The sequence below is a fragment of the Platichthys flesus genome, chromosome 5, assembly GCF_949316205.1.
Source record: "Platichthys flesus chromosome 5, fPlaFle2.1, whole genome shotgun sequence".
NCBI lineage: Eukaryota > Metazoa > Chordata > Actinopteri > Pleuronectiformes > Pleuronectidae > Platichthys > Platichthys flesus.
This window is the reverse complement of record NC_084949.1, coordinates 13,639,525-13,664,272: the sequence shown is the minus strand read 5'-3', so window position 1 is coordinate 13,664,272 and position 24,748 is coordinate 13,639,525. Positions and strand designations below refer to the sequence as shown.

General features: G+C 40.6%; 1 protein-coding gene across 1 annotated transcript in view; it reads right to left on the bottom strand.

The window, feature by feature from the left end:
• usp43a (ubiquitin specific peptidase 43a) overlaps positions 1–24,748 on the bottom strand; it is a 90,438-nt gene that overhangs the window by 5,791 nt on the left and 59,899 nt on the right. The window contains exons 7-15 of the mRNA XM_062387109.1: positions 22,131–22,299; positions 20,958–21,069; positions 17,926–18,029; positions 14,596–14,673; positions 14,254–14,383; positions 7,799–7,918; positions 5,525–5,765; positions 4,215–4,373; positions 112–273 (exon numbers count right to left, since the gene is read on the bottom strand). Of these exons, the coding sequence (XP_062243093.1) occupies positions 112–273; positions 4,215–4,373; positions 5,525–5,765; positions 7,799–7,918; positions 14,254–14,383; positions 14,596–14,673; positions 17,926–18,029; positions 20,958–21,069; positions 22,131–22,299 (1,275 nt within the window). The remainder of the gene's footprint in view (positions 1–111; positions 274–4,214; positions 4,374–5,524; positions 5,766–7,798; positions 7,919–14,253; positions 14,384–14,595; positions 14,674–17,925; positions 18,030–20,957; positions 21,070–22,130; positions 22,300–24,748) is intronic.

Sequence of the window (24,748 nt, the reverse complement as noted above, 5' to 3'; positions counted from 1 at the left end):
AGAAAAAAAATCTTTTAGTTTTCTCATTCAAATGCAAGACCTTTTCACACAATTGAACTCAAAATAAACAATCAATAAGCGAATAAACAAACTTTGGGTGTGCTCTTTTACCCTTTTCGTCTTTACAACCATCGTCGAGGAAGACGGGAGACTCTGGAGAGTCGGGATGTGAAGACGGGCAGGTGGTGGACGATCGAGACACCAGACTTCCTCTCTTACTGTCCACTGTGAGGCGGACGAGCCAATGGTCTGACATTGATGAGCTTGTGGAGCCTGTGAGACACACAGAAAGAAAGGGAATACACTGAGAACATGAAATAAACAATACTTCTAAATGGTTAGCTCTGATGTTTAAATTAAAAAGACTTTTGTACAGCCAGAAATAGATCAATTCCATGGTGTCACTTGACTTCGTGGCTATTACAAGTCTTACAATCCTTTAAACTAGACGTGTTGAAAAACATCAGATGTAAAAGAAGCCAAAGCATAGATTGGCCCCTGTAATGGTTTCATTGCTCTTTATTACTCATGCATGAATGTGAAAGTGCTTTTTTGTGGTACCCAGCTGAAGTGGAAAAACTTGTAATTAATTCCACCTCCACTTTCATCGTTTGTGCCTCGTGGTCTCCTTATCGTCTGAAAACCCGCCTGGACCAGTGAATCGATGGATATTCAACAACTTTTAGAGGCTCCAGGCGGGGGGGATTTAGGGATTACACCAACACAATTAAATCCTGTGAGTGCAAATGTCCATCAGCTGGACAGAAAACAAACCTTCATTGAAACTCAGACTATTGATTGGTAGCGGCTGCCATGGAAACCAATATTACGATATGTTACAGTTGGAATTGTTTTTGCATGTGGGAATAGAAATAATACCCAAGGTACTATAGTACATAACAATCCCCTTTATCTAAAGTTATGAAATGTGCAGAAATTGTACTTTGATGCATATATATGAATAAAATTATACATAAAACACATATTTCCACGGGCCTATGCTGTTTTTCATTACACAGAGTGAATCTTTGTGTCTTTTTTTTTCCAGATGTATTTAAGCTCAGACAGAGATAATGCTGGACATCGTGGAAATCGGGTGAAAGATGGAATCAAATCCCCCCACCCCCACAGCTATTAATGTACAATTTCACTTTTACTCCCATAATATCTAAACGTGGCGTGACAATTTAAATATCGACTTTATTTTGATAGCCGTTAAAAAAGTACACAGATTACTTATATGCTGTTCTTTTGGGTCATTTGGATTGCCTGTACTTGTACTGTAAATGTAAGGACATTTCATGATGATAAAGGTTGAGACCTTAATGATAGGAGACATTCTGACATTTCCAGTATGTACTCCACCATGAACTCCTCTGAGCAGCCACAACAAAAGGTTTCAAGTTCATCTGTAAACATTCTGTTATGTTATTTCAGTCTTTTCCGTACTTCCTTTATTTAAGCCTGTCAGTGGCAGTTAGCATGTCATACATTGTCTTAGTTTAAAAATGATCAAACGTTATGATTTTTTTTTTTTTTAAATCACATACTTCTACTGTATAAATGCATGTGATTGACGGGCTCTACTCTGGATGCAATTACCTTGTCCATTAACAAGAATTGTAAACTTTTGAGGGTTTAGAACTACACCTTTATTGATAGGTGAGTAAAAGTGAAAGGGGCAGAACGAGTTGGGAAGATAAGTGGCAAAGGCCCAGGTGGATACCAAAACTGTTGGTGCTGCAGGAGGACCCAAGCCTCTGTATGCAGCACCTAGCCACCTGCTGGCATGGGCGCCTTTTATTGGACTCATTGTGTGTTTGTGGACTTTGCCCTCCTTTTACATGCATTTGGTTTTTAAATTAATATGTTATCACTTCCTGTCTGTGTCAGCCTTCCCATGGTTCGTGATTACCTTAAGCGGTTCTCTAATTTATTCATCGCTTTTCTAGTCATGATGACCACTTAAAGTGTTTTACAGATTTACCACTCACCCATTCAGACACACATTCACGCTGTGCTTCTGTGAGCAACACTATCTCTATCAAACATTAGGACACAGGCAGAGTAGGATAGAACCTCCGACCTTCTAGTTAGAGGTTAGAGGTCGACTATCCCTCCTGCCCTCTGTGTTTGCTTTTCCTTATATTTAGTCCAGGCGTTTCTCTTTGTTTGTATCGCCAGTACTCTGAACGGTGCTTTCCCCTTGTACATGACCAAGCACGCTTTTGATATTGCCTTTTTGCCCGGGTTTTTTCGATACCGTTGCCTGATCTGACTGCTGATTATTCTCATGAGGGATGAGACACACTTCATTAATATGCATTAGACAGTCCATAAAGACACAAAGGACAATGATTCTGTTGCTGAACAAAGAGCATTAGGGCTTTCAACCCTTTAAAGGTTTATAATTTTACATTTTCACTGACCTTCACTAAAGAGTGGAAATAATAACCTTTCATTAGTTCAGTGTTTCCTCTTATCCTCCTGTTTGCCTTTGCATCACATGGTTGAACAGTTTTTTTTCTGTTGACTTTAGATCAACACAATTAGATAAACTAACAGGCCAGAGGCAAGACTGCAGGCTCTCAGCTCTATCCGATACAGCTGGACAGGTATTTTATTACCCTTACAGAGTTTCCCCAAACGTTTCTTACACTTTTGTTCCCGAATGTCTTTGATGACGTCAAGGCCAAGGCTGGGCTGCTTCACTAGGCTATTTGATGTGAAGTGTGCAGCCTTCAATCTTAATCAAATCAGGGTATCCAAGCACAGCATGGGTTTAAACTGTCTCATTAAAAAACATGAATCTCCGAACTCTGTACTGCAACTGTACCCCTTTTTGCATAGACTGAAGGACGGCTTTATGCCTCTTTCGTTGCAGTGTGTGGAGCTGTTTCAGAATTTATAGCACACTCTTTCTGATCGACAGGGAAAAATATATAATGAGGCTTTTGAATCCATCACAAGTCCACCAGAATTTAAAGTTATAAAACATTTCTAGTTTCCCTGCTGTCACACATTTGAGTGTGGGAGTTGATCATCACGGTGCCTTCAAGCAGTTAGTTGACATTGTGCGTCATAATTTATGCATTCCGTGGGGGGTGTCTATGTATGATTCAAATGTGGAATTTTTTTTTCATTTACGCATCCAAAAATCGCTGTTGCCAATGACGTTTGGGGGCAAAAACATAAAGGACGCATCTGCCTTGTGGAGTAGGAAACTATAATTCATGCTTATGTAACAGCTTTACTTTTCCATGGTGTTGTAGGAGCTGCATTCTGGTCTTTAGTCAAAAAGCAAACATTCATTTTGGCTCCCATTCGGTTTCACTTTGTGAAAAGGAGAGACTGTTTGGGTGCGTGTTGGGCCTGACATGAAAATAAACAACGCCTTTCTTTAGGGCACTTCGAGGTCATATTCCTGCCTTGGATACAAAACTCAATAAACTGGGTAATAACAAGTGCCGTCATGAGATTATGTAACAGCAGATAGTGAATAGGGACAATCTACCAGGCCCCCAATGTTCAAGTATCTTAGCTGCTCACAAGGAGGAATTCTAGAACTGGTAGTGACGGTTCAAAAACAGCCAGTATGAAGAAGATGCTAAAGGTGTTGAGCAACTACCTCCGCTGTCATTGTATTGAGTAGGTAAATAAAACATATACTTCAGCGTGTACATGCAACAACTAGGGTGCAAGAAAGAGGACAAAGACATTACTTGGCAGAGGCACAGTCATTGCAAGTGAGCTAAGCCAAGATGACTGTGATTGGTTTAAGAAAAACTATGATGATATTTTAAGAATAAGGTCATAATATTCTGGGAATATTATGACTCTCTTCTTGTTTATGACTATTCTTGTAATATTGCGACTTTATTTTGAACTATCCGATTTTTTCTTCAATATTGCCCTTTTACGCCTGAGTGTTTTTTTCCCTTATAGCAGAAAGATAATGGTTCAGCTAGACCCGTCTCCAGCAGTGACACAGTGCTGTAAAGATAAGTCTATGTGAGTCTCTCCCTTGGATTCATCCTTTCAGTACTGCTCCAATCTCACTGCGCAACCTAATCCTGAATGCCTGCGTTTGAAGCACATAAACACATTAAATTCAAACATTCTGTCATACATACAGGCATATCCATTATATCATGTGCTTGGTTATCCATTGAATTATGCATGTTTTCCCGTTTGCTCGTCTTTTGATAGCGTACCTCTGATTGAGCTGCTGGCCGACCACGGAGGAATGGTGTTGCGTCTCTGGTAAAAGAGGATGTAAGCTCCTCTGGTACATACTTCCTCCTCTGGCTCCAGGTCGACGCTGCTGTCATCATAACTGTACCACTGGGCATCCACTGAATTTCTACAGTAAGCTGCAAAAACAAGGGACATGGAGAAAATCCTCAAATTTCATCAAGTCAAATTAAAAGAAAAAGGCTATTAGAAGTAGTACAAGTAGTAGAAGTAGTAGTTATAGTGGTATTTGTATACACACCTTTGCGCTTGGGTTGCAAGTCTTTGACTGCAGGTTGTAGTTTGTGCTCACACTATTGTTCTGTGTTTGTCATAGTTGCAGGGCCACATAAACAAAGACCCGCTCGCCGACACACTTAGCTGCTCTCCTCAAATCAATAATGCAGCTGCAGTGGAGAACTATCTTTAGCTCTGCTCATTGCAGTAAACAAACACACAGCACATGTGAGCGTAATGCTCAGTCGATTTACCCTGGATAAACAAAACTATGAAAACTCTCATGTGGCCGTTTCATTTTGGCGTCTTACTGTTAAACGCTGGTATAAGTCCAGATTTTACTTTTATCGTGCTGTAGCCATCTCATGGTGCACCAGAAGAAGCCAGTGAGAGGACACCCAAGCTGTCATGACAACAGCTGCTGCATCCTCCACATTTCCTGCTGTTTCCAGTTCTCTTACATTTATCCTCAAAGTTTTGTTTCTTTAACAAAAGATCTCCATGCGGTCACAGGCCTAGTGTTGCCTCAACTATTTATCACGTTCACCTTCCCACTCGCTGCCAGATTGCATCACCAATCCAGTATATTTGCAATTGCCTTACAGAGGTTGAAGGGAAATAATATAAGACCAAAATGCCTCCAACACTGGTAAGAAGCTGATTTTTTTATGAAGTCCAGCTCTCTATTCAGTTGCAATATGCTTCTGACAGTATGCTTCTGCAACCTCCCAGTTCATGCTGTTGAGAAGCAGGGATTGTGGAGACTTTAAGCTCCATGCTCACATCTCACTTTACAATTATCACAATGCATGTTGATATGAACATTCATACTCATGAATGGCCTCTGCAATAAAAACTAGTAATAGACTGAAACATATGAGCAGGAAAGTTTTCATAGCAAAGTAAATAGGCTTTAAATAACAAATGATTTGAGGGAATGTATTATAACAGCTGGTGTCTGTTCAACTGTCAAAATGCAGTCAACGGTAAAAGCCACATTTGTAAATGTGAGTGATGTTTCATGTAGTAAATAACATATTATACAGTTCCACACCTGTATAATGTCCTCCATGCATTCCTCCGTGATGGTTACACACAGCGTAGAGGTCGTACTGATAGTCAAGTGGGAGGGTCATGTCGGGGTGTTGTCCTGACGGCTGCTTCCAGGCTGGGGGCCACGGCCCCATGTCCAGGTTCCTCATACTCTGACTCCTCTTCACCAGGTGGGGGGCCATGTCCAGTCCAGTCAGGGGGAAACGCACCAAGGTCGACAGCTTAGTCCTGCGCTCACCCACCTGTCGAGTAACAATGTTTTTATTCGTGAATATATCAAAATAATGTAACAGGCTGAGATGTAACTTTGGATAACCTGATACATCCTGGAATCAGTGTGTCACTAAAACCTCATGCAGCTTCCTGCCTGAGTATGTTGAATTTTGCTGAGAGCTTAGGACGTTAAAATACATGTTAAGCACTTTGACCACAACCCTGTTCCATCAGTGATGTTGAATCACCTAGGTGTGGATGACTTTGGTTTCCTTGGAGTCAATGTGATAGAACAGTTGATCGACTTCCTGTTCTTCCTCAGGTAGTTGAAGCAGGTCCAGCTCCAACTTAAACTGATGGTCAATGTGGACAGAGGCACGGCAGAGCATCAATACCAGCTGCGTCACTGTGTGGTAAACCAGCCTCACAGCTGACGAGCCCTGCACCACAGGCCAGCAGTGTTTTCAGGGTCTACTGAAGTGATCACTCAATCCTGGCAGAATGACTGTCTGCATTCAAATACAATAATCTGGAAGGACAGCCTTGGATGAGATTTTACAGGCATGCACCTGATGCCCATGGCTGGGGCCTGAGTGAGCACACAGGCTGCCAACTGCTTATGAGACCTACTGGGCGGAGGTGCAGGTGCTGTGGGCCTCGTCGAAGCTGTGTGGAATGTGAACAGTGAATGCAATCTGTTTAAAAGACACCTGATAGAATTGGACTGTCTCCTTTTCTGGACTTGGCCGAAGTGAGCAGTGCCATCGGACAGATAAGTGATCAGATATTGTGATGAGCAATTCTTCAGCGCAGACAAAAACATTTCATAATATCCTGTTATCATTATCATTATTATGAATGTTGGGCTATAGAGGCAACAAATGTAGCAATTTGTGTTCACGGCGAGGAGCTGTGGCATTGACATCCGTGCAGCGAGCAGGACTCTTTGGCTTCACCTTCAGGTAGCAGCTATGCCATCCATCTTTATAAACAGTCAATGTGGGGAACAAAACCTCTGCTGACTTGAAAGCGTGGGAAGCATATAACATTTAATAATAAGCTGAGGGTTAAGGGGACGTCACTGGTTTGCAGGTATCTATATTTTGGGTATTTATGTATTCATGCTCCCACGGCTCCAGACAGAGAGAACCTAGTTACCGGTGGAGGTGAGGGATATGATTCACTGACTCCTTTATAATTGCCGGGCTGAATGCCGTGACATTGTTATAGAACATTGTTACGGTAAGGGTGATGGTGCGCACAGAAATGCTGCATGTTGATAGGCTGCTCGAACAGAAGTCAGGGACTTTGCCTATAATAGATGGAGGTGTTGGAAATGTTTATTTCAGCAGCAAAACAAAGTTAGAGTTTGGCATCTAGGCTACAGCCTCACTACACCCCAAGATATGATTACATGGATATAACTGGGAGTTATGAGCAAATATCTTTGAGTTCCCCCCCCCAGTCGAATGCTGCAGGTGGATGCTGAGGTAGTGGGGGGGCTGAATTGACAGGCAGGGCAGGAGAGGCATTGCCCAGCAAAGGGCGAGATGGGAAATCTTTGCAGCTTAAATTGGGAGAATGTAGAGAGTAATGAATGTGACATGATCAAATCAGTTCGACTCCAGTTGAGGGACTGAAGGAGCCTGCAAGCATCGTTGAGTTTGGTGCAGCCATTTTAAGTGGAGTTTCTTCCTATTAGGCAAATAGTTGTTCGTTTCTTGTTTCTGACAAAAACTCAATTGTAGAGAAGCTATCGTTACAATTGAATTACTTTTTTTTCCTTTGGCCACATATTGGAGACTGGAAAACCAAACTGTAGAACATCAAACAGAGAGTTGTTTTGGCAGTGTTGGAGAAAACAAGGAGGGACATTAGCATTCATTTAAATTTGTGGTTTGGTAATCTGTCCAATATTCTCTCTTCAAGGCAAGATCAGACCCTGTAGCTGCTGGATTCCATCTTCACCAGCTAGCGGCTCAGTTGGGCGTTTGCCGTTGGGTGCAGTTTAGGTACAGCAGGTTTTTGTAATTAAGAACTTGTGGTGATTAGTGCATCCTACCTGTCGGAAACGCTTGAGGTGGAGGATCAGGATGTCAGGGAGAGTCCACAGGCTCATCTTCACCATGCCTTGCTGAAACTTTTTACAGTGGGGACACTTCCAGGCGTCGTCAGGGGCCAGCTGGAAACAATCGGTGAAATCATCAATGAAACATTCATACAAATAAAAAATGATGTAAACACCAAATGTTCATATCTGTGGTCACTTGGTCTGGAAATGAGACGTGTTCACTTCAGATAATTGTCTCTATAAATACGTTTTTCATTAAATCCACTCTGATTAAAATCCTGTGTGCTTAAAGAGTCATGCGTTATTAAAACCAATCAATCCATTCATCCTTCCATGGTCATTCGGGGGGGAAGCAACCAATCATCCAAATCCCAGCTGACATTTGGTGACGCATCGTCTATTGATTATTTTCTTGATTAATCGATTAGTTATTTGGTCCATGACATGTCAGTGGTAAACAATTTTGATCTGTGCCGGAAGACACCTCCTCTATCTTCAGTCTCAAACCGTCCACAAACCGAAGATATACACTTTAGTGTCATTAGAGGAGCAAAGAAACTAGAAGAAATTCACATTTAAGAAGCTAAAATCCCAATCCACTCAAAAACACTCAAACCAATTCATTTATTATCAAAAAACAATTAAATTGTGCAGATGCAGATAAGGAGCATGATATAATGTTGGGATATATTATAACATCAAATATAATATGCTCATATAATGTTATTTTCAAAAAAATTGACCATACTATGGCTGCTGGAGTCAGACCGGCTGGATTGAATGTTTCCGAAGCAGCTGATCAGAGTTTGTTTAAAATGGAACTTAAATCAAAAAGACATGCAGAAGAGTTGGTCGATAAACTAAAATGATTCAGTCGACCACCATCTGTCCAACAAACGTTGATTGAAGATAACGATTAACAAATTGACAAATCGACTCTGTGAAGCATAAAAATAGGGGTTGTGAAGTGATTACAATTTGTAATCAAATTAATCACAGGTTTCTATGGATTAATCATGATTGATCACATTAGCGATTTTCTCAGTATATTTTTGTGAAAACAAACATTTTATGACAAAAGACGAATATATATATATTTAACAAGTTTTCTGTTTATATTAATAAATAAACTGAACAATGGTGCTGCAACTCGGCAGTTCTTTAACAGTTGTCTTTGCTATTCCATATGGAACATAAATATAATCTTCATCCTAAACAGAAATTATTTGAGCTTCTTAGCCATTCTTTTTATAGGATGGTTGACATTTTTTATATTTTTTGTCTAACAACCATTAACCACACCATGACACAATCTAATGCCTCTCAAGGTCCTCTTAGCTAGTGGTTCTTTAGCCAGTTGGTGAGGCAAACTAACTTGTTCACATACTATGACAGAAAAGCTGACCGCTTCTTTTGCCCAATGTGTCCTGCGAGTGAAGCTGGTTTGGCGCATTGCACTTGAACGCCCCTCGCCGACCGGTGTAACTTTAGGCTGGTATTACTACTGTGAAACGATAACGTCTTCCCACAGAGTGTACATATCACCTTGGCTTTATTGAATGTTCGATCTTCCATCTTTTTTTTTTAACATGATCTTCCCGTCCAGAAGGTTCTCAGGTTCATCAGAATTATCCATGTTGTTTATTTGATTGAATAGCAGCTGCCATCTGACTGCTTTAGAATGGTGACTAGTGCAGAGTGGGCGGAATTGTGGGTATATTGGAAGTTTCTTCTACGCATGCGTTAAATGTGTGTTACAAAAAAAACAACGAATTAATCCTGTAATTTAATCATAAGGCAGACCATTTCATTTGCAAAAAATGACAAAGTTGCCCCAAATAAACTACCAATGATGGACTCAGCCGATTGAAGAAAGACAAAAATCCATTCGCCCTACAAGAATTTGCAGTGAGTGGATGCAATGCAGATGGAGATGATTGTAGAAAAGAGGAGGACGATCAGGAGCTATAGCCACTCAGATAACCACTTTCTATAACTGTGCTGAGAAGAAAAGCATCTCAGAATAAGCAAAACATGAAACCTTGAGGCGAATAGTCTCCTCTAGTGTCGGACAACAACAGAAATGCAAGGCTGCAATGGACACACAGTCAAGCCTCCTGAATCTGAATTCTGCTGTGGCTGCAGATGGTGCCGTCAGAGTTCTGTGTCAGTAGCAGGGATCCTTGAACCCAATCCGCCTTGTGTCAATCATCCAGGCTGCTGGAGGATAAGTGTGTGGGTAAGATATTCTTGGCAAACTTTTAGTCCCTCAACATCAGTGAATCATTGTTCGAAAGCCAGAGCCTCTCTAAGAAGTGCTCTTGGCCACGTTCATCCTTTTCTGGCCACAGATGAGTTGTCTTCTAATGGCTTCTTCCAGCAGGATAATGCATCATGTCACAAAAACAAACGTTTCATAAACTGTTACATTGATCCCATTATTTTGTTGTACTACAGGGGAGATGTACGTGACATTTCATTAAAGTTTTGGTATTTTAGCTTCTCTATTATTGTGGTTTTAAGTTTACTCGTTAGTTGAGTTATACCTAACCTAACTTCTGAATTTGTGTAGGGGATCCGTATATGTACAAATTGTATCGGGGATTTGTGTTTCACTTGGTTTGTCAGGTATTTTTTATATGTTTTAATATAATTCCCTTTTTAATGTTGTACTCCATGGGACAGGGGGTCCTCGTGGAGCTCGCAGGCATCGTAAGACTCCACCAGTTACATGACTTAACAGCTGATAAATCTGCAGGGGGGACGTGATGTTCTCAAGTCCACATGTTCCAACATCTGGTAGAATCCACCCCACGAAGAATAGAGGGTGTTGAGAAGAAAACTGAGTGGTTTGAGTGAGCTGAGAGTTTGAACAGTCATTAGGGAACATTTCCAGCAACTCTTCCCCAGTAATCACTGAAATGAATTCATGTTATGTTTCTGATGAGAGACATGATTGACTAAACTCCAACTCGTCTGTTTCCTTAGTGGCAGCGAGCCTCCACGTCTGTTCGTCAGAGACAGAGAGAGAGAGAGATAGAGAGCTGGTACATGCCAAGAATAAATATCAGCCTTTGCATGTTTGCTCTAAAATAAAGCGATGACAAACATCCATAAAATTCATTCTTCAGAAGGTAAATAGACAATTTTTCCAGACGCCACTGGTTTGTGGACTTTGCGGAATAATCCCATTGGCTCTTGTTGCAATAACGCAACGAAAACCTAACGCTGCCATTGCAGTTTGAGTCCGTTTCCATTTCATCCTCCGACACATATCTTATTCACAAAATGATTGTCCTATTTAAAGTGAGGGTACTGTATATTTTGTATTACACAATACACCAAGTGTATCGTCCTTTTGCTATTTCAATATGTATTTAGAGGAGAAGAAGCAGCTCGACAGTCACGGTGAGGTGGCACACAGAGTAATAATTTGTTCATGAGGTTTGTATCTTTAAGATATAAAGCAGGTTTCTTTATTCTTCTGTGTTAAAAAGGAAGACTGAAGATGTGCAGAGAGCCAATGTGGGAGTAGAACATCCTATGACCGCGATGCTGATCCAATATGCAACACGGTCTTCTTTTTTTAACTCAAAGAAATGGCAAACACTTACACAGCCTTTTCCCCTCAGTAGTTAAAATGAAGCTATTATGTTATCTCAATCTCGTCTAGTCTTCAGGTGGAATCTGCTATTAGAGATATGTCTTTATATATTAAATTAGGCAGGGTACCCAATTAAATCCAACAAAACACATTGTGTGTCACTGAAGTCAGAAGGTTGATGTTATTCCCTCCCTAGAAAATATTACATATAGAAAGTTCAGTGTTTTGGTTTACAGAACACAGCGTTGGCCCTTCTTGACAAAAACCGCCAAATCTCATTGTTTTTCCTAGTTCCCATCATTGTCCGTGTCTGGATTATGTATTTTTTTTATTTATTTAACACAGATATCTATTCTTCGTGTTCTTGCGTCTGTCACTCTCGCCCACTTGCTGATTGTGAACTATTGTATCTGGATATTTCCCTGCTGTTTTCTCACATGGGCTCACACGGACATTTTATAATGTGGGCTGGCAGGAAAAGTTCTGAGAAAATCTCCAGTGCAACTGACTCAGATATATGCGTCCTAACATGCTAGACTGTACTCTAACAAACATGCTATACTGTACAGTGTGCTTTATCTGTAGAGACCTTCACTCACACACTGCTGAATAAAGTGGCGACGAACCTGAAGTAATCGTCAGCGGGTCGTCCTGACTTCTTCCCTCACGGCTGACATCTTTTTATTGAACACAGCAACATTCAAGGAGAGATATGCATGAAGTGATGAGCTGTTGTAGTGTGAGCTGATTCAGTCACTGGCTCCCTGCGGCGAAGCGGTTTCTTATTACAACCAACTCCCTCTCAACTGACTCACTGCACTCACCTATCGATGCGTTTATTGTCCATATATTCAGTTTGAGGTACTGAGTTGTACACAGTCCCCAAGGCTCTGAATATGAATCGCATCCATCAGGAGTGAATAACCGATCCATCTGGTCTGTTGTTCCTGGCACTCACAGTTTTACAAGTCACGAGTGAAAATGTTATTGCCTTTTCTCAAATGTTAGGTCTTTTTTCATTCCTCATTCAACCGACGGCGTTTGACATTTTTATGTTGAAGCAATAAAGAGAAGTGAAATTAATCAGCAAATCAGGCATTTGACAAGAAAATCTCCTGGAAATTGAAATGCAAATCAAACCCATTTTCAAAAAGATTTATAAAATATATAATTTATTTGTGAATTCAAGTTAGTGTTGGCAAGTTGTTTCTGAAACACTCTTCATCGTATTTGTTAGAATCCTCTTCATGTCCCCAAAAGCCATTTAAAAAAAAGGTCTATAATAAACACAACCAATCATTTCCTTCACACCTGCGCCCTCCCTGCAGATGACACACACCGCTGAAGCAGAGACGATGGTGAGAAGGTAGTAAGCAAGTCGCAGAAAGGTCGTCTCCATGCAGTCTCAGTCTGTTGTGCTGTTGCACATTGGATCCTGCTCTCTCTCCCTACAGCTTTTCCAGGCTTTGCAACCCCGGCTTTAATGTATTAACACATGCCTCCCTTTTTAATTCAAACTATTTATTGATGCAGTAACTCATTTTTAAATTCCTCTTATAATTGCAAAGCTATTTGTTTTTTATTATTTATTTGATTTCAATTAAGCTATTAATTAAATGATTTGTTTTGAATGCCGCGATCACAATTGCGGACCTCAGTTTGCTCTACGCTTATATCTGTATCCAGCCCAGTTATCTTGAGTCTGCCTGTTGATTTCCACTAACATCATGAATCACAGACTAGTTTGGAATGAAAAGATAAAGTATGTGGTACTCTCCTCATCCACCAGTGACCCTGAATATCCTCCCATCAATAGCAGCCACATTACTCAGGTTTTGTGGTACAATACTGAGAGATTCTACAGCTAAATGAAACTAGTTTTCTTGAATCGCATCACTAACATCTTTAGTGTAGAGCTGAATAAACTCGGTTTCACTTGGGAGTCGTCCAAATTCCCAGTCCCCTGAAAGACCAACCTTGTGTTGTGTAAACTCAAATGAAAATGTGCACAGCACTTCACAGGTGCCTGAATAACACAGGCCGAAAGACACTTTACTCAGCCTCTCTCATGAGGACCTTATCAACTCAGTAATTCTGCAGCTCTGCAGAGACGTCTGAGCTTTTAGTGAATGAATTCACTCATGGTGTCGTTGTGAGGGAGTAAAGTACTCAGCTTCAAAAATTGCAAACCATGTATGAGGTTGGAAAAGTCCCTTACACTCAGAACAACGGGAGGCCGAGAGAAGTAAGACTAAAAAGTGAAAAGTTTGGATGTCGGGATAAAAAGTTTTGGTCTCACCGGTGCTGCACTGTGTGAAATGGTAATGAGAGTGCATGTGAGTGGGGGTGCCGCACAGCCAGAAGGTTTGTTTGCAGGTTGGGGTCTTTCTGTGTGCAGTGTCTCGAGACATGCACATTAGGATCAGCTGTATTGAAGACTACAATTTTTATTAATAAGATTTAAAATATTATTATAATAAACTGACTGTAGGTGTGAATGCTTGTCTTTAATGTCAGAACTGGGATCCAGCCCCCCCCCCCCCCCCCCCCCACACACACCTTTATTGTGATAAAATTACGATGTTATGATCCATTTAGGGGCTTAATATTCCATCCATGTGAGACTAGTGTGACATCACTTAAAATAATTTTATCAGACTTCATGCAGCCACCTCCGGAGCCGATAAACTTGATTAAACTATTCATATATTTAAATTGTGCTTCCTTATACAAGCCACTGTGCATTAATTAACATTTGGACAAAAATACTCTAAGATACAAAGATGTTGAGACTAGAGACTTCTGGTTGTTTACTTGGCAGTCGTGCTGCCTTCAGTCTTACCTGCTCTTCTTTGGTGTACAGCTGGATGCACTCGTCTAAGGTACAGCTGTGCTGCTGCAGATGTTGTTGCTGCTGGTTCCTCACACTCTCTGCATCCTTCACCACCTCCTCCTGGATGGTGCCAAACAGACTGGAGCACATACACACACCCACACACACACACACACACACACACACACACACTGGTTTAAAGTGTCTCAATCAGTGTACTCACATGTTCTCAGTTCTAGGAATTGAGTAAACACCAATAACAAATCAACAGATGATGACATCCACAGACGGTGTGTGCATGCAGCCTACATGGAGGCTCGAGGAGTGAACACGTATGTGCCTGATTCTTACCATTCTTTAGTCTTGTGCTCCCACTCTATGACGAGCTTCACGTGAGGAGGCCCCCCGGTGCCACACATCTTCAGCACTCTATAATCCAGCAGGAGAAGAGAGTGGGATTACATTTCAAATCTATGTTCACATCTTCTAACCTTTTGTTCTCCAGTGATAATGAAAAGCATTATCTCCATAAACATGAACCCGCAAACAAGGGAGGTTGAAATCTGCGCTGCTGGTGAGCAACATCTGACAAGCTTCCGATCCATATTTTTCATTCATCTTGTTTCACAGATAGTAGCAACAGCAGGATTGCACAGGATTACCAGGCTGAGGTGAGACCTGGGTTCACAACATGAACTAACAAATGGCTGATGTTTGGTGTTTATATTGCAGAGCTTCCCCCACTAGAGTCTGAATCAACACCAACATGAAAGGATCACATCATGTGATGTGACCAATATGTTGATTCTATGGTAGAGGGCTGTAATGCACCTTGATGTTGGTTTCCAACCACCAATAGACCGAGCAAAACAAAAAGAAGAAAAATACAATACATTATTTAAAAGATATGGCAAAGGAGAAACGTTTAAACAAATATAATAATAGAAAGTTATTTTTGAAACATGACAGTGAAGGTGTCATTCTGAGTTACTCAGGTTTAAGTTCAATAGTGTTGGGGCCCTGACAGAAGAGTAGTATTATCAAGATGATGAAGAGTACGACCATCATGTCTTCTGAAGCAGACCTCATGTCGTCTGTGTTCTCTGTGCACTCTACAGTTGGATGAAGGAATATGTATGTGCAGCAGAAACAAACATCGTAACCACACCCAGACAAGGAGCAATTACATTGGAACAAAATTAATGAACAGTTAAGCGGAGTAGTAAAGTACAAAATCATTATTCTCTCCTAATAAAGATGTGCGTGCTTTTCTAAACGATATTTGAAAGGAAAGAGAATAGATCTAAAGATATATGAGTATAGGGTGGTTCATGGTGGAGGAGAAGTCCAAACTTCAGTGGACTAAACAATCCAGTTTCTAGATCTTTAGTTACAGATCTTCAGCCTTGTGTCAGAGATGGGTGGGTTTCCTTTATTTATTCCTTCTTGTGATAATCGTTCTAAATGAAAGAACGTTTTGGGGACCCCTCCTTATAAGGGTGCCCCTCCCACCTCACCGCTCCCCTTCATATCGTTGTACTCGTTATTTTGTTTATAAGTCTTTTTCTATGGTAGCTTCTCTGTTATTGTGTGTTTCCTCATTAGTAGAAAGTCATAATATATGATAATCTCCTTCTGAAGTTAATTGTGTGTAGAGGCTTCACACATCGACCAGAAGATTTGTTTGATAAATGAACAAAATGAACCTAAAGCATTGACATGCACACTGGTGTATTCTTATTTGTCTAATTTATGTTGATCTCCCTGTGGGAATTGTGTGTTAGCAAAGTCAAATTTACATTTTGTTTTCTATATCTCACTCTTTCTCTCTCTCGCTTACACGGCAACACACACACAACGTTCGATCTCATTTTCCTTGCTCCTGCGTGGAGTCTGACCTTTGCTGCAGCTCAGCAGAACAGCAGCAGAGATTTATACTAAGATCCTCAGCTGTACATAGAGACACCTTGATGCTCTCTATCACAGAGTAAACAAAGGCCTTATCTCCACGCTGTCAAACTGCAGTCATTATACTCTGTTGCCTGTAATCCTCTTAGTGTCCAGCTGCTAAAGGGAAACGTAGCTCTTCTTCTGATGCAATACAAAACCTGTTGTCTACAGTTATGGATATGAAAATGTAATCTTTTCAGTTTTGGCTTTGAGTTGCTTTAATTTGGTGTTTACTGCAACAGATGTCCATGCTCCATCAATGCGCCATGGCTGATACATGTAATTATTGTAAGGCTATGAGTTAGTTATTTAGAATTAAAGATCTATACTTTTATTTAAACATTCAAACTCCCTTATTAACATCTGGCAGCTGCTTGTGTCGCCTCCACACATGAACAGAGAAACTACAGTTACAGATGGATAACAACACAGCAGGTGAGATAAGAAGTCTGAGGGATTACAGAGCAGAACCAAGTTATTAATGCATGTGCTCATTCTTAGGATGTACTGTATATATATGTGCATCATCAGTTTTTCCGCATGTATTTGCGCCTTTGTCTCATCCATCCTGACAGATCTGATCAAAAGTGCACAGCATTAAGTTCTTCTGTCACTCGGCATGATGCTCTCTGTCGGATTTACAGATGAGTCTTATGACAATGTGTGTAAGTGTGTGTGTGTCTGTGTGTCAGTATGTGTCGATGTGAGTGAGAGGGAGAGATAAAAAAAAGCTAAATAAAGAGAAGGACTGAATGAATGAAGTTTGCAGTTATGAGGAAAGATTTTTGAAAATCATCATGTGGATCAGAGCTGATACTGAGACAGTGGATACAAACCGATTGACATAAACACACTGAGAGGCATCAAAATACGTTTAAACCCTGAACCGGGTCAGGTAACGGAGTAGAAGACATTTGCCTTCAATCTGCAAAAAGAGTGGGACCACATGCGACCACCTCCAGATGTGGTCGAAGCGATGGAATCGAGGACCGATGGTAACACCAGGTCTGAACAGCGTCTAATGCATGCACAGCTCCCCTCACATATTGAGTCCAGAAAATAACCAGAAAACCCTGTGCAGACACTGTTTTAAGTTGGAATCACACAACAGGGGATTGTCTCTACATTGACACATACTGGATATATTCTCTTTAGTTCTTCTGTCACTCGGCATGAAGCTCTCTGTCGGATTTACAGATGAGTCTTATGACAATGTGTGTAAGTGTGTGTGTGTCTGTGTCGATGTGAGTGAGAGGGAGAGATAAAATAAGCTAAATAAAGACAAGGACTGAATGAATGAAGTTCTCTTTATTTTCTCCTCAGTTGTTTATATATATTTAGATATATATACATTATTTTCTTTTTTAAATTTTGATATTCCATTTTATTCTATTTTACACTATTTCTATCTTATTTTACTGTATAGGTTGTATTACTTGAGCATTGTTAGAAGAGAGCCTGAGACTCAAGCATTTCACTGCCAGCGATTGCTTAATGTTATTGTTGTGCATTTGACAATAAAAATCTTGAATCTTGAATCTTGGTTGAGGCAGGACCGGCGTGGTGGCTGGATAGAGCCAGCAGGAGGCAGTATAGGACTTATACTGTTTCTTTTCACACAAGGTTACAGTACATGTGTGATACATGAGGGGCACTAGAATAGTATCTTGGTAGTTGTGTAGTGCAGCAGAGGATACTGTAGATCCTCTGTGTGATTGAGTGAGATCCTACCTGTCAACAGCATGGTTGTAGAGTGGCCGGCTGTCCTGCGGCGACAGGTAGCTGCAGGATGTCAATCCTCCCACCACTCGGATCTTGAACAGCACCCCAACCTTCTGCAGAGAGACACATGCACAGTGTTACAGCTGGGTCTTTAAAGAGCTGCGATATTTCATATTAAACCACAGCATCAGTTTAACTCGGATGATCTGTGAAGAGTTGAAGAATTTTAAGCACATCATTGAAGTTTGGAATATTGATTTTTCAAAGCAGCATATTTTAGCTGAGCAGTCGGTACCAAAGCCCACTGACGCCTTTATATACATTGTTTGTGTCGCTTACTTTGCAGGAGCAATCATCACTTCCTCTGAGGACACAATAAAGAGAAAAGTATAAATAACACCTATTTTGGCCCTGGTGTTAACATCTTTTCAAGTTGTTCAGTTCACACCGGGTGTTTCCAAACATCTCCAGTGACAACTAGTGCACGTTTCTGTTATCCAAATTCTGCTATTATAATTACTATTATTGTTTTTACTTTTAGATTTTTCAAACAAACTTCACATCCAAAAATTAGAGGAATATTACAACCAGATCATGTCCAAGGAAACACAAGACAAGCAGAAACAAACGTGGTGTTTTCATATTACACTGTGCTTCAAGTGAGTAAACAAAAGTCTGTTACTGGTAAGATGCTAGAAGTAGAAAGAACTATCTCACATTTCATAGGGTATTTAAAAAATACTAGATTTTAAAAAAACGCAACACAATACCAATGGCAAAACTTACTTACTTGGGGAAAAGCTTTTTCCTTAATAACATTAAATATTCAAGTTCATATATTTCTTCACTGGTAAACATCTGAGTGATTCAGAGTGAAACTTTAACCTCCTGCACGAAGCTGCATCTAGATGTGACAACAACTCTTGCTTCGGCAGCAAGGAAAGCGCAGAGTGATTACAGAGCAGGAAGCAGAATCAAGTTGCTAATGTGTTCATTCTGAGCAGGCTGTTGCTAAGAGAATAGAAACCTTAGCCAGGCATAAAGAGAAATAAATGAGTTGCTTAATAGGAGCCTAAAGCAGCAAATTAAAAAGGCACAATCCCTCTTTTTGGTTTTAAGGGCCTGAGCGAGTGTCTTATCTCTCCATGGGACTTAATGGAAGAGGAGCCGACAAGACGCATTGGGCTAATGAGTAATCACACAAGAGTTTGCTACAATTCATGAATTAACTTCAGGAGATACGCATCCAAAGCCTCCTGCAGGCTGATCGGCCTGAAAGGAAAGACGGAGACACTGTGGCCTACGCTGGGCATTGACAAACTGCCCAAAGTGCTGGGTAGATGTTAATAGATCATTGTAGATTATCTGTATACCACATTTCTTAAGTAAGTTATGAAGTGATTCACAAAAGGTAAAACTACCAAAAAAGAAAAATGTAATTAAATTTAATTAAATATATATTTTTAATAGATCCGATGTACTAACTAAAATGTTAAATTTTTTTTTTTTTTTTTATTCAAATGGGCATCATCAGTTACTACTCAGGTTCTTTTCATACCTATGGTTCATACCAGAATGTGTATTTTGCCAAACAAACCTCTGGGTGTCAGCAAAACATTTTATATCTAAGACAAGGTGAAGCGAAGCCCAAATGAATAACACTCGCACAAATCAATACAGAATATAAAGAGCACTGAAAAACGTAATAACTCTAATGTGAACTCACAAATACCATCTGATTTCCAAAGAAAACTAAAGCTCTTATTTCCTTAACATTCAGAGTGACAGTAGTGTTTTGCATCAGTGGGATATGGGTGAACTTTTAAGCTTAAAATATCTGTAGATCTATGACCTGGAGAACCTGATGATTGTTTACCTTAAGACAAAGAGGAAGAGGAGGGCAGGCGAAGGCTCAGTGACTTTGTCTTTGTCCAGACAGGCTTTGAGGCCGTTACTAAGGAACTGAGATAGTGATCAGTAGATAAATCAGATATTTCTCCTTCTTCTCCTCTTTATTTCTTTTGTTATAAAGAGAAGCGCGGCTGTCTGTGGATCAGGACACCTCAAATATTGACGGCCACCTTGGAGTTGCCCATGGCAACTCGTAGACTGGCAGGGGGGGGAGAGTGTGTGTGTGTGTGTGTGTGTGTGAGAGGGTTTGTATATGTTTGTGTACAGATCACTTGAACTAGGATCTAAGGCGGAGATGTTCCGATACCATATTTCCCTTCTCAGTGCCGACACCTGGGTTTTGCAGATTGGCTGATACCGATTTCTGATCCGAAACCAGTGCATTTAAAAATGTTGTTTATTGTATAAGGATGTCTCTGTGTGAGTGCGCTGTCCTCGGTTGTACTCTGCCACTCTGCCGTATGGTTCGTCCTAATTCATTTTTGTGATTCAACTTTAAACACTCCTCTGAATGAATGAAGGTCAGGGAAAACCCCTCAAGAACACAGACAAAGGGAACTACGCGACATATAATTTTTTAATTGTTTCCACCATTTGGCTGGTTTTGGAACAAGGTGCAGCAAATCTTACTAAACATGGATATTTAATTACCAGGAGCCAAAAGACACTATTTTTTACTCAAATATCTGTGCTTCTACCTGAGTAAAGATCGTGCATACTTTTGTCCCATCTGAGTGTCACCTACTCAAACTTCCACAACCATTCATTCAGCATCCTAAATCTATTTCATAGTGTCAGAGGTGGAATGAGCTCCGATTAAAAATTCATCGGCAAAAGCGTGAAAAATCTGCATCAAACAGACTGTCTTTTCAAAATGCCATTGATATTTGGTTTAAACTTTGTCTTTCATTCAAAAATAGCTCCCAGTGTTTCTCACACAATTGAAAACAGATAATAACAATTAATAACTATTTAAAGACAAAACCCACCAATAATTAAAATGCATCAAAAAACCACCGATGCCTCTTCTCCTGGTGGATTTTTTAATTTAGTCACACAGAGAAGAGAAGGTTCATGGACCTCTGAGCTGAAGGGCTCAGGACACAGGAGAGTGAGGCTGCTGCCATTACCTGAGCCTGAGATCCATTCAGCATCAGATAGTAGAGCTTGCTGAGGATGCTCTGCTGCAGCTGGTCCCAGGAGATGCTCCTGTCCTCACGCATGAGAAATGGAGGTCCGAACCTGACCGAAGAGGAGTGGAGAGGGAGGAGGAGAGGAGAGGAGAGGAGAGGAGAGGAGAGGAGAGGAGAGGAGAGGAGAGGAGAGGAGAGGAAACAAAAGGAAATTCTAAACTTACAAACAAGTTATGTTGCTTTTAAACAGACTGTATATAAAGATAGACAACACGACTGCTCCCTTAAAGTGAAGCCCATGCGTCTCGATCACCCTCTGGTGGCCGGGTGCAGGAAAGGTCACAGACCCTGCCTTCTCCATGTTAGCAGATGGGACATGGACCAAATTTAAAATATGACCTGCATGTTGCATACTTTTAGTTATGTATGACAACTGAGAGAGATTCAGAAGAGAGTCCTGTGACATGTAAAAAGACGAGTACTCAAATGTCAAATCCCGACATTATCAGGCCTTTCATTGGATCATCTATTACGTGGTCCCATAGGTGCATGAGTATGACTGCTCAGTTTCACTCCTGTTGAAAGATATTGAGCCCAAATGGCAAATGATGATCACCTGAAGTAAATATACAAATCAAGTTTTAACAGGTTAAACTTTATTGATGATGTAGGGAAATCTGAGCCATTTATATAATTTAGAAGCATTAATAGTGGTGATGGTGATGTAAGTATCTTTACAAAATATACCTGTTCGTATTAGAGGATGATCATCACAGTCCGAGCCAGGCAGTCTTCATTTAGAATACTGCATTGTTACCAAAACTACATGAACTCAAAATGGGTTCAGGAACATTACAGTGATTTCATGCAGCAATAAACTGCACTCCTTGTGAGGTGCATCTATTACAAGGTCTATGTGCCTTTAAAAACATGTGCGGACATATGTAGGTACTCAACCTATGCTTCAGATTGTTAGACTCTAAGTATAAAAAACAACTACTGGCCAAAAGAAGACAGTCTTAGTTGTAAACACATATACATATATACTGTATATATACATGTATATAGCTGCTGTTGTGTGCTTACCAGAAACTAATTCAAAAGCTGCCAAATCCAGTAATATAAACGCAGTCAACAAAAATGAAAAATAATAATCGGGTTGAAGCTCACCTGACAGCTTGCTGGCCGGAGCCTGCTGTGTTACAGATGATGAGGAGGAGCTTCGTGGAGCCGCCCTGGTTCAGGTACTCGGAGGAGAGGGTTCCAGACGTTGGTAACCTCTGGCCATCAGGTCCAGCCGAGGAGGAGTAGGGAGAGGAGGGGAGGCTGTGGTGATACCCTGAGCAGAGCAGAGGAAAAGGCTGATGACAAATCTGACCTTCGCTTTGACTTAGCAACAGTTTGTATCTCTGCTGCCAACATTTGGACAAAAAAAAAACTGTTGTTAACTGGTTTATGAAGACATGTTTTCACAAGTAAAAATCCTGGATCCAGCCCATGATCCAGATCTGGAACTAAATTGATCGGGTATTTCCTAAACTCATGTCTCATCCCCCCACAAACTTGAATGGCTTCCCGACCAATTCAACATCCCAAGTTTTGTTGTAATTCCTCCCGTAGCATTTTTTGTATAGCTACCAATCGTTGGTAAGAACATTAACTGTTAAGCGAAGGTAATCATTTTTTAACGCCTGGTTTGTAAAACAAAAATAATAAATTAATATTTTAGCTGATAATTGTGACTTTATTCAATTTAATTATTAATAACTGTGAAAGATACCAAACTCTGCAATCCCTTTTAAAGATAATCTTAAATTCCATGCTGACATTAGCCGTGATGAGCCTTTCACAGACATCAAAGACGTATGAAAGTGTTTATTTTACAGAACAATCAATGGAGAAAAGATAAGTGATGATCATTAGGGAGAGCGTGGCCTTGGGGATAGAGAGGGTGTTCTGCAACATGAAAGTTGCCGGTTCGAATCCCACTCTCTCCCATCTGCATGCCTAAGTGTCCTTGGCAAGATACTGAACCCCTAAAAGGGCCCCTCATAAATGCTGAGTGTTCTAAAAATGTAAGTCGCTTTGGACAAAAGCGTCAGCTAAATGACATGTAAAGTAATGTAATTAACAATATATCTGTATTGTAAACTTTTAATTCAATAATATTGGTATCACATCGGCCCCTTAAAAATTCTGCTATTCTGTTCTGAGTCAAGAGTCAAGGTGATTATTAACAAATGAGGAATAATGTCATTAAGAGAAATTAAAAGGTAAGGAAGACAGAGTGTTTCATAGGTGGTGTGTTTCTATTACACCAGCTCTTCTTCTGTGAACACGGCACTCATCTCAGAAGCTTATTCTATCGAGCTGCAGGTGTGAAATGGACCTAAGATCCCCAAAACAGCTCTGGGTGCCACAATGAGAAATTGCAATGCAAAGAGCAATATCTAAAAAAAATAGTTTCAGGAACAAAAACAACAACATTAAACTAGAATTGACCTTTGATTCTTATATACCCAGAGAAGCCATAAAAATAATCAAACCTGCCGTCACACATCCACTGGCACACAACACACAGCACACGCACGTGTTATGATTAACAGTGGGGTAATAGATGAAGGGGATACAGGAGGCCCAACCTCTCGTCTCCCTGGAAACATAAACTTTGACACTATCAGATGATTTAATTAAACAATGCTTGTTCGATTCCGACTGTGGAATTAATCATTGCCACCTTCCAACGTCACACACACATACAAACACAATAACATGAAACCTCAACACACACATGGATGAGAGCAAGATGTCGAGCCTAAATGTAGTGTGCACAGACAGACAGACAGACAGACACATACATATCCTTAAAACATGTCTTCATCTTAAAAGGAAATAGTTCACAGTATGGGTATTTTGTCCTCACAAAATCAGTAACACCTGCTACACACATACCCCAGGTTTACACAGCTATCAATATTGGAAACCTATGTTGACTTCCACTCATTGAGGAGAGCCTAACCCAAACCTTATCCTTAACCTAACACGAACCTAAACATTGTTGTCACCTTTGATTTGAATGAAACATATTGTGAGGACTTGTCTTTTGTCCCCATAAGGTAGACACTTATCAGCATCATGGAGATATTCTTGTTTTCCAGCAGACAGGAGCAACTCGATGTGACACTTTCAGCATATTGTCTGCCCTTTAGTCAACCAATTCATTTCCAGTGATTGCTTCCTCTCTCCTCTCTGTCAATTCTAATTCACACTTTTTGATTTGGGAGGAGGAAGTAAAGATTCCCAAAAGAGACAAATGTCTTTCTAGTCTTTTATAGTCACATTTGCAAATGGATCCATGAAGTCGGACAGGATGCAGCAGAGTGGAACGTGGAGCATCTGTTAGATAGAAGGTGCGCCTGGGAGGTGGACTGATCCTGATCCAACAAACATTGTTACTCTTGTAGTCAAATATGCAATAATTGGGTTCATGCAAAGTTCGAGTGATAACCAGGCTGGCAGGTTTAACTCCCATAAGCCAGACTGCTCTTAGACAGAGAGCCAAACAAAAACATGAATTTTTCCATGACAGCATGTAGGCAACAATTTCTGTTTCACCCACAGAGAATACTTAGCAACCACATGTGCCAACAAACTGTCTGTGCTACATGCAGATTGATTTGATATCAAACTTGAATCAACTGGAGATACTGCAGGCTCCTGTGATTGGTTGTTCTTCCGTCTGTCACATGATCCAAACCCTGACCACCAACCAGAGTGTCGCTCCAGAT